We start from the raw sequence: 15,505 nt of genomic DNA on the forward strand, positions 1-15,505 counted from the left end.
CAAATGTAAATTTGGACATTGGTGGTGTACAAACTTGTTGCTGATAATCTATTTACTAAAGTGATTTAAGAGATAAGCTGATATTGTAGTTACTATTTATGATCATTTTTGTGTTTTACGTTTAGATAATATTTCAAATATATCTTACAGCAATAAAAAGATTTCTCATTTGCATGACTCCGACTCCAATATGTCCGATATGTCACTTTCTTTTTTTTCTTCATATGACTTATAAATTAATAAATTTAACCTAAGGATAATTGGAACATGAATTATTTCTTCACCCTGAATATTACAAAGGTCCAAGAAAATGTATACTGAAAGTTTAAAACGATGTACATTGTGTAACAGCGCTGATAGAAAAGGTTTTAAAAGAAATGCCTACATTCTTTTTAATGTTATAATTGAAATTTGGAATGTTATAAAATTTATTAAATTAAGATTGAAGTGTTTTGACCAATATTACTAAATATGGTTTACCATTTTTTGAACGATTCCTCGTGTGCAAAAATCCGATATGACGATCATAAAAGTCATTTTCTTTAATTTTTGAAATTGAAGTCAACTTATTATATTTAATGATATAATTAGTAAAATGAGCAGTTACATACAGAGATACTACTTGTTTTAGTTATGTATGTACTACCTATCGAAAAGCGTTCATTTTTACAACTGGAATGAACTTTTCGCCCAATACACTAATTTATACAATTTGTTTTAGTTAAGTAGATAATGTACATAATTTCAAAACAATTTAATCCCTATACTTGCCAAAATTATTTGCAACTTTCTGGCGGATTTGGAACAATCTTAATACAGATTAAATGAAATCAATACCATGTTAATTGCAAATGATGTCATGATACTGAAATGAAGGAATCGAAATGCATGAAACAAAAAATGAAATACTTGGCATTTAATGACAACCAGTCTGTGTTTGTGACCGTATATCCATGAGGTCAGTTACAAAGACAGTTGGTTTTGAACTCTTTCTGTATCCTTTCTCTTTGGGTAAACGATATTGCACAACCATTTTAACAAGACTTCCCTTACCCTACAGTTCTGCTTTAGTGTAAAAAGTTATTTTAGTATTTGAGAGCTATGGAGATAATTGTCTCATGGGCTACAGGCGGTGAATTTCTTTGGTGCAAGAAGTCAAATATTATTATTTCTCAAAGGTAGACGAAGTGTTGACACAACAATTTATATTGAATTATCCTATGCAAACACTGTTCCTCAGCAACAGGTCAATGCTAACCACAAGCCTGGCCATATAATCAACATTTTGTAACAGGGGAGGTGGAAGAAAATTTCGGTTTCAGCACAAACAGCTTCTTCTATTTTCATCCTTTCCGGCATTTCTAATAAAGTTTAAATGTTGGTAAAATGTAATTAAAGACCAGATTATGACTGTATGGAACTTGCCAGTAAATGCCACGTACAGAAATTTATGAAAATGATGTTATAGAAGTACAATTATTATACTTTAATGCCAATTGCCAGGAAATATATAATGAGTAAAGGTGTTCCTTAAACAGCTGAAGGACTTTACTATGATCAAAGGGCACTGCATTTGTCAACATTATGAAATTTCTTGAAGACAACAATGAAAAATTAAATATAAACTCATATAATGGATGGAACAGAGAGATTCCCTGTTTAATTTTACGGTATACAGCCAAAGCATATCACGAAAGACTGAAAACATCTGTTGAATAAATTATGATAATCTAAATCACAGGTAAAATTAAATCTAGATACTTTTCATAATGTTACAAAGTCTAGCTGCTCTTTCTAATTTTTATAACTGTAAAACAATAAACCAAAAATATGAAGGGATTTGCACCATAGAAGCTGCCGTTAATGAGTCTATCAATTAAGACATCAAATTTTTGATATCAAATTATCACATAATTGGTATTCGTCATCCTGTGATTTTGAATCTCATGGAAGCCTCACCCCTATAGGCCAGAATGTCAATTCCTTGAATGATTGACTGGTAATGATACAAAAGTGTAATGAGCTGCAAATGGAAAGTCCATTACATAAACGGACCCATGAGTGATACTTGCACATCTAAGATTTGATAGGCGGTACAACTATATCATCCTATGCTTCACATCTTTTCATTGAGTTGCCCTTCCCCATTCTCATGGGTTCTGCAATGAACTACAGCAGCCTCAATAGGCAAAATTTTTGTCAAAAGTATGCAATTCAAGACCAGATCGCTAACAATGCTAGAGAATTAAACGATTCATCTCTCGTGAAGCCTGTCACGCCTGGGTTAGCAATTGGGACATAGACATTTTATCATGAATTCATACGCCGTTTTCCCGTGACAAACTCTTTTCGAGTCATTTCGGACATTTTTTGATCATGGAATTCTACGAATCCGTGATGCAGATGGTCATTTTCAAACACTCCGACTCCCTTTTCAAACATCGAGCTAACCATAACATATTCCCGTAATCCGCACAGCAAGTTAAGAATAATAACGTACTTCTTAAACTTTCTCTGATGAATGAATGAATAAATGAATTTTTATTATATTTGCAATTGCGTTCCAATATGGGGAAATCACAATGAACAAATACTTCTGGTAAAGAAAACGGACATCAATTGAGAAAGCGCCTATATGCAAGAAGTAAACGTCTATTAGATACCATGGCATCAATTCTTTGCGTAAATGAAAAGCCTTAAGAATATATGTGTGCATGTCACTGCGAATATATCTAATTCGAAGGTCATCATATGAGTAGGTCATTCAAATAAAAATGATATAGATCAACACAAGTAACAAACTATTACGAAATTACTGATTATTTACAATAATGTCAGTGTTTTCGTTTTCCACTAGAAAGGACAAACGGATCCCATAAAACTACGAAACTTCAATAAAGACCGTGGTATTGATCTACCCATGGACATGGCAATGTAAGAAAACACAGATACTAGATGACGCCGAAGAGCTTTTTTAAATAACGACAAATGCGTTGTCTGTAAGTTCTTGTTTATTTCTGTTGTACTGGTCGAAAATGAATTGAAAGCGACAATGAAAGATACATCAGACAATGCTATCATTACCAATAAAAATGGTTTAAGGTCATTTGTTTAACTTTGATTTTTACGACGCACTCTTTCTTTCTACTTGTAAACACAGTGTGGAGGGACTGTGTTGTAAACAAGCCTTTGGAAGCCTTGATGTCGGTAGTCAACAACAGTACTGCACTCAAACACTTAAAATCATTTTTGGACTTGTGAAAAATATAGAAAGGAATATGGTAGTGTAAATAAAATATACCAGCTATGCAATCTACGACATGTCGAAACCGAACATCACTTCTTTCTCATTTGCCACATATACCGCCATTTAATGTAGATTGCGCCTCGGGGACAGATATTCGGACTCTCAAACTTTTACAATTCTTTTCTGACATACCACTTGTGGGGATTCATTTTAAAGCTCTTGGTGTAAGAAAACTTTTCATTGGCTTAGTTTTTCGAAAATCGAAAGTACTATGTTTTCTCCATACAGTTAACGCAGGGATGGCGGCCATTTTGAATTTTAAATATTGGTAAAGTTTAGGTTATTTGTTTCTCTAATATCAAAATTTGCACAGTGACCCCCGATTTTTATTCTTTATTTAATAAGAGAATAGCTTAAATTTCACTAAGGAAAGTTTGAGCAAAATTTTAAGTCTTTCATTTTCGAGGTGCATCTTAAGGAAACAGTTTCTTTCGTCACTCGTTTTCTGATCAAAGAACAGTGACTAAACACGCCAGCCTATTAGCTTCTCCACAAATTTGTCATAATTTGTCCATTGCAGTCACTGTTTCAAGCTGCAGTATATGATGATCTATTGCAGACAATTTGACTTTCCTTACCGAAATGTTCACAATAACTGTTTTCCGTAAGTCAGCCCCTATGTATTTTTCTGTATAATTGTTTTCACTTATTGTATAAAAAGTCGATGGGCTACAATAATGTTTAATAGTTTTCTCTAGCGCTTTTCCTAAGTAAATATTCAAAACTGCTTCACAACAAGTGTACATTAAAAATACACAACGGATAAGATACATTAGGAATACCATTTAAAACAAGATAAAAACAATAATCTCATAAAATGTCTGAATAAAGACTGAATACTTTTCTTTAGAGACTTACAGTAACACTGAATATTGAGAAAGAATGGAAAAAGATGACATACTTGTCACGGTGCATGGAAATAAACATTATACGTAAGGTCCATAAATTCCAATATGAAGGTTAGTTGAACTGTGAATGCAAAACAGGTACAACTTGCACTGCTTTAGCCTGGTGCAAATAAGGTATAGATATCATCAACCGCCAGGTATATACAAATTTGTGTATTTCGCCTGCATTGTGACGCCTTGAGTATTGAGTCCCACGAGATTTGATCTCGTTAGACTGCTCTAGGGGCGCTCATCCGGCCGTCTCCTCACAGTCTGGGGAGTCTTGATCGTGGACGCCCCCTTTACAGTGTGGGTCAATGTCACCATTCGAAATCTAGCCCGCTGCCCTTCATTCGTTCCTTGTATATTTTCTCGTACTCCTTATTCTGGGAGACCGTAAAATAGTTCATCCAATCACCGACGACACCTGAAATTCAGAGAAGGGATGAAATTTGGTACAACTAGCACTTCAACTCGTCAAGTTAAGTCAGTCAATATGACGGTCGGTAGGTTTGCTTCTCTCGTCGTAGCATCGACTCTATGATATCAGCACTGCCCCATGAGCGACCTTTAAAAACATAAAAGCTGATGAAAGTCATTACACTCAATGCCAGAGGTCATGTCAGGTCAAGTAATTTAAGGTCAGGTCAGGTCACCCAATTGCATTATGGCGTTCCTTACATCCATCTTTTTGTGACTCCTTTGCCAGACATCAGTGATACAAACAGAACTGTTGAATGAAATTTTGCCATGGCGTCAAAACAACAATGTCACCGTGTATCGCACAGTGACCTCTGGGATGTATTGTCTAAGGAAAATGTTGACCGAACCTTTTAAGTTTTTCTCTGACTGTAAAAAAAAATACCTAAAACATTCGTTAAATTACATTTGGCTAGTTGATTCACTGTTTTCGCTCTTCTGATTGTGCTGTCACTTCTTTTAGAGTACCTCTTTGAGTGTATTTTAGTTTGTTTTGCAAAGTGTAGTCTCCCCAATAGATACAATGTCCCGTATGATACTTGACACTCATGTGCCATAAGCACGAATGTTCTCAAAACCAAACCTCCATAGTTTTATCACCTTACCTTTTCGGATGAATTGGTGTTTGTTTTTGTCACCGATCGAGAGCGAAATGTTGACAGCTTTGTTACTTTTCATGCTTTTGAAAGAAGAAAACTCCACGATCTTATCCACTATGTCGTCGGATAAAGTGACATCCAAGAAAACTGCAATGGTCTTGACAGTGCCCTTTGGATCCTGATGGAAACGAAACAAAGGAAAACAAAACAATGGTAAGGTTGATACAATATTTGACATGAGATTCAAGGAAATAAACAGCTTCAGCAAATAGGTCAAAAACTTTAGGTAATATTTTGTGGCATAAGTATCATAAATATTAAGTATTTTCCCTTGTTTTATTCAAACGGCATATAGGATTGATATACCTTATCTTCTGCATAGCAAATGATATGTATTTTGATGTATTTAGTCGGCGACGCCATCAGCAGCATACAACAGGACTGAGCGTCATCCAGTCAGTTTGTTTCGATCCTTCGGTACCGATGTGTCATGAATGGAATGCAACAAATGTAAAGTGGTTTTCCAGTATGCCAGAACAATCAAAGGCCTTTTGTTCGGTGCAAACAAGTTCTTGCCAAGTGACGGGTTACCAGCACGAGGAAAAGACGAAGCTAGCTACAAACCTTTTTCATGTCTTCGTACTTCAGGAAAAGGACGTTGTCGTCGCCCTTACGCTGCCACCATGCGAGCACGTGGTCGAACCAACTACCGTACCACACTGCCGTCATAGCGATGAGCAGAGTCACACATGGAAACAGAATTAATGGTGTTGAAAATTCATATATAGATGAAATTTTAATGCGCTTACATATCTCATTAACAGAAGTTCGGGTTGATTTTAAAAAATACCCCCTCCTATGATCATGTACTGTACTTGATAAGTTGAGCCAGTACTGTTGTACTCCTCAGCCATTGACAAATTGCGAATGTTTTGTAGTGAAAAACTCAGTCTCTTTCATAACACGTAGAATCAATGTACAAGCAGCTAAATTAACCTTTTGAATAAGGAATGATTTAAAAGGGGACAATCCAACAAATAAAAAAGGCCTATACAGGTTTCATTGCCATTGTATGCATTTGAAGGGGTCATCCATTAAGGCTGAATGTGCCTCGGGGACAGATAGTCGGACTCCTAAACTTTTACAATCCTTTTCATGATCTACCAGTTGTTGAGGCTCATTTTACAGGTCTTGCAGAAAGAAAAAAATTACCGTCTTATTTTTTTCTAAAATTCAAAAGTAAAATTTTTCCCATAGAGTTAACACAGGGAATGGCGGCCATTTTGAATTTCAAACATCGCAAAGTTTTTTTGTAGTTTGTTTCTCTAGTTCCAAACTTTGCACTGTGACCCCTGACTTTTATTGTTGATTTGATAAAAGAATGGTTGAAAGTTTCATTAAGGAAAATTTGAGTAAAGTTCAAATCTTTATTTGGAGGCGCATACCACCAATCCGTGGTATACATCACTGCAAAACAAATTTTCGGGACACGAAGAAAATTCAGAGAGTGAAGAATGGAATTACTCAATCGTGCTTATGTGACAAATGAAAAACCAGATGAGCTCCATGACTTTATTACAATTATTATTTCATTAAAGTTTATTTTATGTAATCTTTATGTAAGTTTTTCCGGTGTTTCGTGTTGTTTAGTAAACATATCTTCTTGTTCTACGTCTGGCATTGGTAGTATAGCCAGTTTGAAACTTATGGACGCGGCCTATATTCCTGTAAAGTTCAATATTATCGTTGACAACTTAACGTAATACCGATCAAGAATTGGTTTCTCAACAATGTAAATGTGTCTTTTGAACACAATGTGATGTGTCGGCCAGGCAACTATGCTGTATTCAAAACCTGTGTGACCTTAACTTTATAGGTTCTTATGCTGCACCCCTTGTAAAACTGATGCCGAGACGTGGCGACCTGTTACGCGATGACGACTATTCATTATCTCTGGTTCGGATATATACTGAACGTATATGTGGTCCTGCAAACTGTTGTATTGTTTGACGTTCGAAACGTACTAGTCTAATAATTCATACTGACAGTCATATTCTTTTTTCAAGCGCGGGCAAAAAAGGGCGCGCATGGTGTAGATCGACGAGCGGCAGGTGGTGGAGATGGTGTCCTTGGTGATGAATGGCGGGAACACAGATTTCAACACATCTGCATGGCAACAAGAGAGACACCCGATGATAGAGGCCAACTTCAAGGCTCCCTTTTGGTATATACATCAATAATTTTGTTTCCTGGTGTGAACTTGTTCATAATGTGAACATAACTTAAAGTATGTAATATTTTTGATAATTTTGAACAAAATGGACATCACATGTCATTGGCTACAGTTTTTTATGAAAAGTTTCGCAAAAATCTGAAAAAATTGACTGGGGTATATTTTGTAAAGGCGACATACATTGACTTTGGCGCTCAAAGGGTTAAAGAGTTTTTTTCCACGTCAACTTGTTATGGACCCTCCGCACTTACAAAAATTGTACCTTGCATAACAAATAGTCGCTTTTTAATGAGAGGTCGTTTGATGGATAAAAGAAATAGATAATTGTTGTCGCAAGGCCACCTAAACTATTGATCGGCGTAAGTGGCGTAATTACAATTCAGAAAGCAATTCAGCTAAAACATAAACACGGCGCCTGGAATCAATGGACTAATCTAAACATATCAAAATGGTTGATCAGTCAGGGTCGTTCATACCTTTGCCATTTACGTAGAGCTCGTAAAATTCATTCCACGATCCCTTGTAGTCAAGTGGAAACATTCCAAGACTACAGTGGTAAAAATATGACACGGCAGTGTCCTTTGGATTTCTGGCAACGTATACTATCTGGAAGTAAACGAGACAACAAATGTCATTTTATTTAAGTTGAAGGACTACAGTGAACCATCTCCGGTTCGCTTATTTTTAGTTTGCCAGAATGAATAAGTTATGTACAAATTACGAGCAATAACGTTCGGTACTATGACCATAGTCGCAATTTATCTTTGAGCTTGATAGTAGAAAATATCAGCTTGGATTTTTGTGATCCTTGTTTCGATATTTCTTGAAATTGATACCATACGTACGTACGTACTTATGTACTGCATACATACATACATACATACATACATACATACATACATACATACATACATACATACATACATACATACATACATACATACATACATACATACATACATACATACATACAGACAGACAGACAGACAGACAGACAGACAGACAGACAAACAGACAAACAGACAGACAGACATAGGCACATGCATGATCGCATAAAATGCATTTTGTGGCTGAAATCGGATTTCCAAAATGTTTCTGAGAACAAGTCAATATTTTCCTGGATTTGATGCACGTCACATCGCTGATCGAATTGAGCTTGACTATATTACAGAACCTGTTGATCTTTTGCATCTTCATATAAACTCATCGTTATCTTACCTTGCATTTTTTACTAATTGCTTGAGTTGGAAAGGTCTGATAAGGTAGATGCGACTTCAAAAGTCTGGGTGATTCAAGTCTTTTCATGTGTTCGATTCCGATCGCAGCCTTCATGTGAGTTTCCGCTAAAAGGAGTCGTTTCAAGAAGACTAAGTTTTGGATAGCTTTTGGCATTAGAGGTTTCAGTAATTTGAGAAGATGTATTACCCATGGCAACCTGGGATGCGGAGAAAAAAAAATCATCAGAATGCTGTGATAAACATGAAAATGAAGTTGAAGACGTTGGCTGTAAACGACTCACAACCCATCACGGACCCCGCAGCCTTCAGTATTTATGAGGAGAGTTACTGGATGGATGGATGGGTGGGTGCGCGGGTAGATGGATAGACAGATGGATGGATTTATGGATAAATGAGTGGCTGGCTGGCTGGCTGGCTGGCTGGCTGGCTGGATGGATGGATGGATGGATGGATGGTCGGATGGATGGGTGGATGGATCGATGAATGGGTGGGTGGGTGGTATAGATGTAGATGGATAGATGGATGGATGGATGAGTGAATGAATGGCTGGCAGGATGGGTGGACGGATGGATGGATGGATGGATGGATGGATGGATGAATGAATGGCTGTCTTGCTGGCTGGATGGGTGCGTGGGCGGATGGATGGATGGAAGAAAAAAGGTTTTCCGGCGAAATATACGATAAGCACCACAAACCATTGTTTACTACCTGTGCATTTACAGCGGGGAACGCATCGTCGCCGAGGGGCCCCCACCGGCTTTCCATAGTTTAGGGTGCTTATCGTCAGAAAAAAAGGACATGGATGACGCGGCGATCGAATTAAGCACAAGAGTTTCGAGTGAACACATTCCTAAAGCGGACTGCCAGCTTTACTGAAATGGTTTACGGCAAGATGGGCAGAGTACAATTATCATTATCGCAAATTTATCTCACATCATTTTACTAGATTTACCTGCAACAGACACGTCTCCCCAAACAGAATGTTGCATTAACAATCCTTTTCCCTGCGTCATCCCCTCCCTTCAAATTTTGAATTTGTTGAAAATGTCTCGGAACAGTATTTTTGTAACTAAACAAATCACGTTAAACCCTCTCGAAATCAGCCTGTCGGTTGGCCTTGATTCTGAAAGCAGCTGATTGGCTGCCCCTGATTCTGAAAGCAGCTGATTGGCTGCCCCTGATTCTGAAAGCAGCTGATTGGCTACCCCTGCGTTTTACATTGCCCTAAACAATTATTCATATACAGTTTGGCTCTGACTTTACATATCTCTGACCGGAGTTACATTAAACCATAGACCCTAGAGAAATTTTAAACTACTTTAAGTTATGTTCACATTATGAACAAGTTCACACCAGGAAACAAAATTATGGATGTACATATACCAAAAGGGAGCCTTAAAGTTGGCCTCTATCATCGGGTGTCTCTCTTGTTGCCATGCAGATGTGTTGAAATCTGTGTTCCCGCCATTCATCACCAAGGACACCATCTCCACCAACCATGTCGTTCCTGAAGTAGATTTTCGACAGAAGAATGAATTTAGTAAATAAAGACATTATAACTTAAATTGCAATTTAGTGATCTCGTTCGCCTTTGGAATTATTCGTTAGCTTGGATCAGAGGTACATGGACTCTTATAAGTATTGACTCCGCAAGACAAGTTGACTTCGCTGGTAATACAAAGTATTTATTTCCAGGCAGACAAGCTTACACTAGCCATCGCCCCAGGCACAGCCTTTCACATGTCTATATTGGCATGGTATAGAGCAAGGCCTATGGTTATTATCCGCCTGTAGTTCTGTCGAAATGTGGGGTTCTAGACAATATCTGGAACGCGTGATTTCGTGAAAGATTTGAAAGATAAAAGATTCATCTAATCATATATGCATGCGGTGGTTATCTGCATGAAATGAAGATAAAATCATCGTATGACTCTAGCACTCAATTCTTTGAAAAATTCGAGTACCTTTTAGCAAGTGTTCCCTAAGGCGAAGGGTGAGTCATCCACCTTCCATCATCTAAATTGTATTGCAAATACAGTGACAAATCTGATTGGTACAGATGTAAAAAATAATAGCTCTATATTCGCGACATAACACAGCTGGAACACGCGCGAGTTTTTAGTCAGAGAAAAGTCCTGTTCTTGACATGTCGATAATTTCGATATGCCTTTATGATTATATTACCAACAAGCCACTTCTGCCACTAACTGGGCCTATACCACTCCATATATGCACTTGTTTAATCGCTGGAGTATACATTTCGTAAACTGGTTCAAATCTTATGGAAGACCGGTCACGACATGCGACATGCGACCTGCGACTTCAAAACTGCGACCTGCGTCCCGCGAGTTTGAAACATGCGACCTGCGACTTCGGCATTTAGACCTACGTGTAACCTGCGACTTCACAACAGCGACCTGCGTGTTTGTCAAACTGCGACCTGCGACTTCACAACTGCGACATGCGACAACAACACGTAACGTTTCATGGTGTTTTCCTCAGTATTAGATTGGAGGCGTCTTGCGTGAACTTTAATCCTTTGAGCGCCAAAGTCTATTTTTGTCCCCTTTATATAATAAACCCATGTCAATTTTTCTCCAATTTTTGCAAAAAAATTGGGAAAAACCTGTAGCCAATGAAATGTGATGTCGATTTGGTCCAAAATATCAAAAAATTACAGAAAAATCATACAATTGGTAAAATTTTGCACTAAAATTTGGTGGGAGAAAATTACAGCGCTCAAAGGGTAAAACGTGGAAAGGAGATTTAACGTTCAACATCGATCAATTAATAAGCCATTGCTTTCGCTTTGGTAAGTCGTTCACCAAGTCTGGCAAAACTCAATTCATGTACACACCAGTTCATCATTTTCATCTGGAGAGATAATTTTATGACGGAAATGTTGACAGTGCGTGTTAATGCATGGAAAATAATATGCTACGTGATAGGAATTTATATGTTTATATTATAATTTCAAATTATTTTAGATATTCTTCGTCTGCCTTACCTCGCTTCTTTCCTTATGTTATCGACAAACTTTTTGATTTTTAGAAATCTCTGGTATTTATCCTCATTTCACTGTGGTATAACCATCTAGCTGTCTGTTTAATTCATCAGTTGTCCCCCCTGTATCATAACTGCGTCAGTGTCATTGCAAACATTCGAATTTTCAGTTATTGTCGTTCATTTTCTAACATTTCCAGTTTTGTTCCAATTCTCTAGTGATTGATCATCGGATGTTGCCATCTTTTCGTCTAATTTCATTTTACTTTTCGTCAAAAAATCGAATTGATCCAACTTTTGTTCAGTATGTTGGAAAAATAAAAATATTCTTACTGGTTAACTTCGGACTACATTTGTCTACACAAATAACATATGCAAAGTAAAGCAGTTAAAATAATACTGATATTGACAGAAGTGCAAACATATTTGCTAACCATGAATAGCCAGAGACCGACTCAAGTTCTTTATAGATAACGCGAGTTAAAACTGTAAAACAGGACATAATTAAACCCTCCTACAATCCTATTTTCAGTCTTTAAGCCTAATATGTACATATTATAATATGTACATATTATTTTGTGTGTGTATATAATATTTTAGATCATGTAGGCAGAAAAGTTCCAGAAACTATTAAACACTGATGTAGACGTTTAAAACCCTATTGCTATTGCATTATTTCAGATCGGTTTGCCTTTCGTAAGAAGGAAAATAAATTTGTGCTCTTCGTTTGTGGAATTCTCTACCGTCACAGCTTCATGCACTTCTATCGCTGGTTGAATTCTTTCGCTGGCCGATTTTTGCGTAGGCCAGCGGTGCGAAAATAATGCTCTGGTCGCGAGAATGCGGTAAACCGGCTGTTTTAATATAGTGCAATGTGTCCCTCGTGTTTTTCAGGCTCGTGTTCAGAGCAATGGTGCGAACAAGTCAAGACTGATATCGCAGTTTGACAAACACCCAGGACGCAGGTCGCTGTTGTGAAGTCGCAGGTTAGGCCTACACCTTGGTCTAAATGCCGAAGTCGCAGGTCGTATGTTTCAAACTCGCAGGACGCAGGTCGCAGTTTTGAAGTCGCAGGTCGCATGTCGCATGTCGTGACCGGTCTTCCATACAATTCAAATCTTGTGGCATACCGTCCGCTTGATGTAGTTTATTTTGTATGACTCCTCCGCTTTTTACATAATTCAAACGCTATGTCATCACCGCTATCCTCCTATTGTTTACAGCACGGTCCCTCCACAAAGGGGGACCGTGTTTACAGTTTGAGAATAGCAAATAACATTGTTATGCTGAAGAAAATTCATAGAGACACAGACACTCAGTTGAGAGAGAGAGAGAGAGAGAGAGAGAGAGAGAGAGAGAGAGAGAGAGAGAGAGAGAGAGAGAGAGAGGAGAGAGAGAGAGAGGAGAGAGAGAGAGAGAGAGAGAGAGAGAGAGAGAGGCAGCCAGCCAGCAAGACAGATCGTACGATACTTGGCATTTTACGCACTCAACACTCTCACATTTGCCCATTTGCCATGGCAGGCACCCCCGGGCAGGCAGCACGTGCATCAACTACTGTACGCCTCTCACCTCGACTTTCTGGATGACTATTTCGTCACAAAATCTTTGAACCACTTCTCTGCCATTTGGTTTCAAGTCGTTTTTAAAAGTGGCAAGGGTTAATCCCATCAAAGGAAAGTTCCGTGTAGCGTATGGGACTTTACTATGCTATCACTAATACTGAACATGCCAAGTGTCTGTAGCTCAGCTTTAAGCGAACATTTTCCCAGGATAACTACCTGACGCAAACCATGGAGGCTGTACATAAAAACGAGAAAAAAAGAACCATGGCACGGTCGTATGAGAAGATTAGCCTCGTTTTCACTCATTCAGTTTGCTATAGTGACTAGCCCATTAAACTCAAAGGCTCTCTGTTGAAAGTTGATGCGTATTTTTTTTTCAACGCTTCGAGCGCCTATCACTCATTGCGTTCTTTGTTCAGTACCTTCGTGCACAATTACCTTGCTTGCTCCACATGCATGCCCTTGGTGATGAAAACAGTGCAAGAAAAATCGGTCTATGGAAATCGATAAGAGAGTTTTCGGGTATAATGAAGGGGTCGGTCGTAGGGAAGAGGGGCAGGGTCATATTTTGCAAACCTAGCTGGGATGCCAATTTCGTAGTACATGTTTTCAATGTGTTGTTATCAGAATAAAAATGTCAGGTCATTATACATGGATGTCCACGGGGAAGCACTTTTTTCCAATAAAAAACTTGTTATAGGCCTATCTGTGCATTTATGTATACTCCATAATTGACATTAACGCGCTTAACTAGAGTAGGGTGGTTAGAAATGCATTTGTTCTTCACACATATTGGAATTTCACCGTAAAATGTAAGACTGAGTTCAATAATATCAATATACCTTGCGATGTTTCAATCTCCCTGGTTAAAGAAGTGACATTTTATCGGCCTTCACGCTATAAAAACACCGCTCCCCTCGGTCTCGTCTACCATGCTATCAATCATGTTTCCTTCATAGACACTCGACTTCAACATGACCCAGAATTATCAAATCGTGGGTGCATGCATGTCTGCGGCTATCGGCCTACCAATTTTCTGTCTTTTGTTGCCTGGGCAATTACGCTTTGAAAACGGAGACAGAAAAAACAAACAAAACCCCCAAAACAAAACAAAATATTATCATGATCAAATACTAGAGAGACAAATCCGGCAACAATCTCGATATTGCGGGTAAGAGTTTACGCATAGTCGATGAGGGGTCCTTTCCCCTCTATTTTTATGGTTTCAAAGTGATAATTTCATCTCCCTTACCAGATTTTGGGTAACTTGCGACGAACACGTCATCTTCCCGACATTTGACGATTTCAGGCGTCTCGATCAGACTCCTGTTGAACTGGTTCAGATATGGGACTCCATTGTGCTGGAAAGTGTTCGAGATATACCTGGTGTTTTCGTCCATTTGTGCAAACTCTGCGCATCGACAGGTTGTGATTAGTCACACGGTGCAGACAAGTTGCCTCGTGATTCATCCGGTTCGCATTTTGCAGTGAAAGAAGATTGCCGTGTGTTGTCTGTACTGTTTTTGGCCTTTTATGACATGACCTTTTGCTGAATGACGTCAATGCTTTAATCCAATCAGTAAAAAGACACCGGAGGCAATTTTGTTTTTAAGCCCAGATCATCGAAGGGCACATACGAGTCATGAAAACAGTCCACTTCGGTAAATTGCACGATGCAAGCCATCCTCATGTGAACAAATAATTTATAGGTTCTTGTCAAGATTTCTTGAATCTACACAGTGCATTACTCTTCTAAATTTTATTTGATATTTTGCAGTGTGAATTAAACCTCGCGTAGGATTTGCTGAATATGCACCGTAGTGCCACTATCGAATAAGTGAAAAACCCACACAAACAAAAACTCTCACCCTTCCCCCCCCAAAAAAAAATCCCTGAAACCCAAAACAATGCATACCAAACAAACAAACAAACAAACAAACAAAAAACTCCCAAAAACCGCAGATTGGGGAATCCCTAATTGGTTAGAAAGTAACCGTCGAATTTGACGTAAAATACGCAAAGTTGAAATGGCGTTTTTGAACTCCTAGTTTTGCTTCCGTCTTTTAACTACTAGATACAGTATTAGCGTAGCATAGTTGGGTGGCAGCACGGATCTGGAGAAGTATAGCTGTTAATTTTGTCGACGATTTCACGTTTCTGCCTGAGCACCGCAGCGTGTATCTGAACCGACAAACA

At 38.2% G+C, this 15,505-nt stretch overlaps 1 protein-coding gene across 1 annotated transcript; it reads right to left on the reverse strand.

The window, feature by feature from the left end:
• Window positions 1-1,471: 1,471 nt before the first annotated feature.
• LOC139136904 (sulfotransferase 1B1-like) lies at window positions 1,472-15,157 on the reverse strand. Its single transcript, XM_070704751.1, has 7 exons — window positions 14,562-15,157; window positions 10,128-10,251; window positions 8,725-8,941; window positions 7,983-8,112; window positions 5,898-5,992; window positions 5,280-5,451; window positions 1,472-4,621 (listed from the first exon to the last, which is right to left on the reverse strand). Exons 1-7 carry the CDS (start codon window positions 14,707-14,709, stop codon window positions 4,515-4,517), a joined length of 993 nt encoding a protein of 330 aa, XP_070560852.1. The 5' UTR covers window positions 14,710-15,157; the 3' UTR covers window positions 1,472-4,514.
• Window positions 15,158-15,505: the final 348 nt, after the last annotated feature.

Source organism: Ptychodera flava, chromosome 7 (assembly GCF_041260155.1).
Source record: "Ptychodera flava strain L36383 chromosome 7, AS_Pfla_20210202, whole genome shotgun sequence".
NCBI classification, from domain to species: domain Eukaryota; kingdom Metazoa; phylum Hemichordata; class Enteropneusta; family Ptychoderidae; genus Ptychodera; species Ptychodera flava.

Coding starts and splice junctions, on each gene's coding strand:
- LOC139136904 (XM_070704751.1), bottom strand. CDS start 14,709: ATGGACGAAAACACCAGGTATATCTCGAACACTTTCCAGCACAATGGA. Junction 10,252..14,561: donor CGCAAGTTACCCAAAATCTG/GTAAGGGAGATG, acceptor AATCTACTTCAG/GAACGACATGGTTGGTGGAG. Junction 8,942..10,127: donor AACTTTAAGGCTCCCTTTTG/GTATATGTACAT, acceptor TCCGCATCCCAG/GTTGCCATGGGTAATACATC.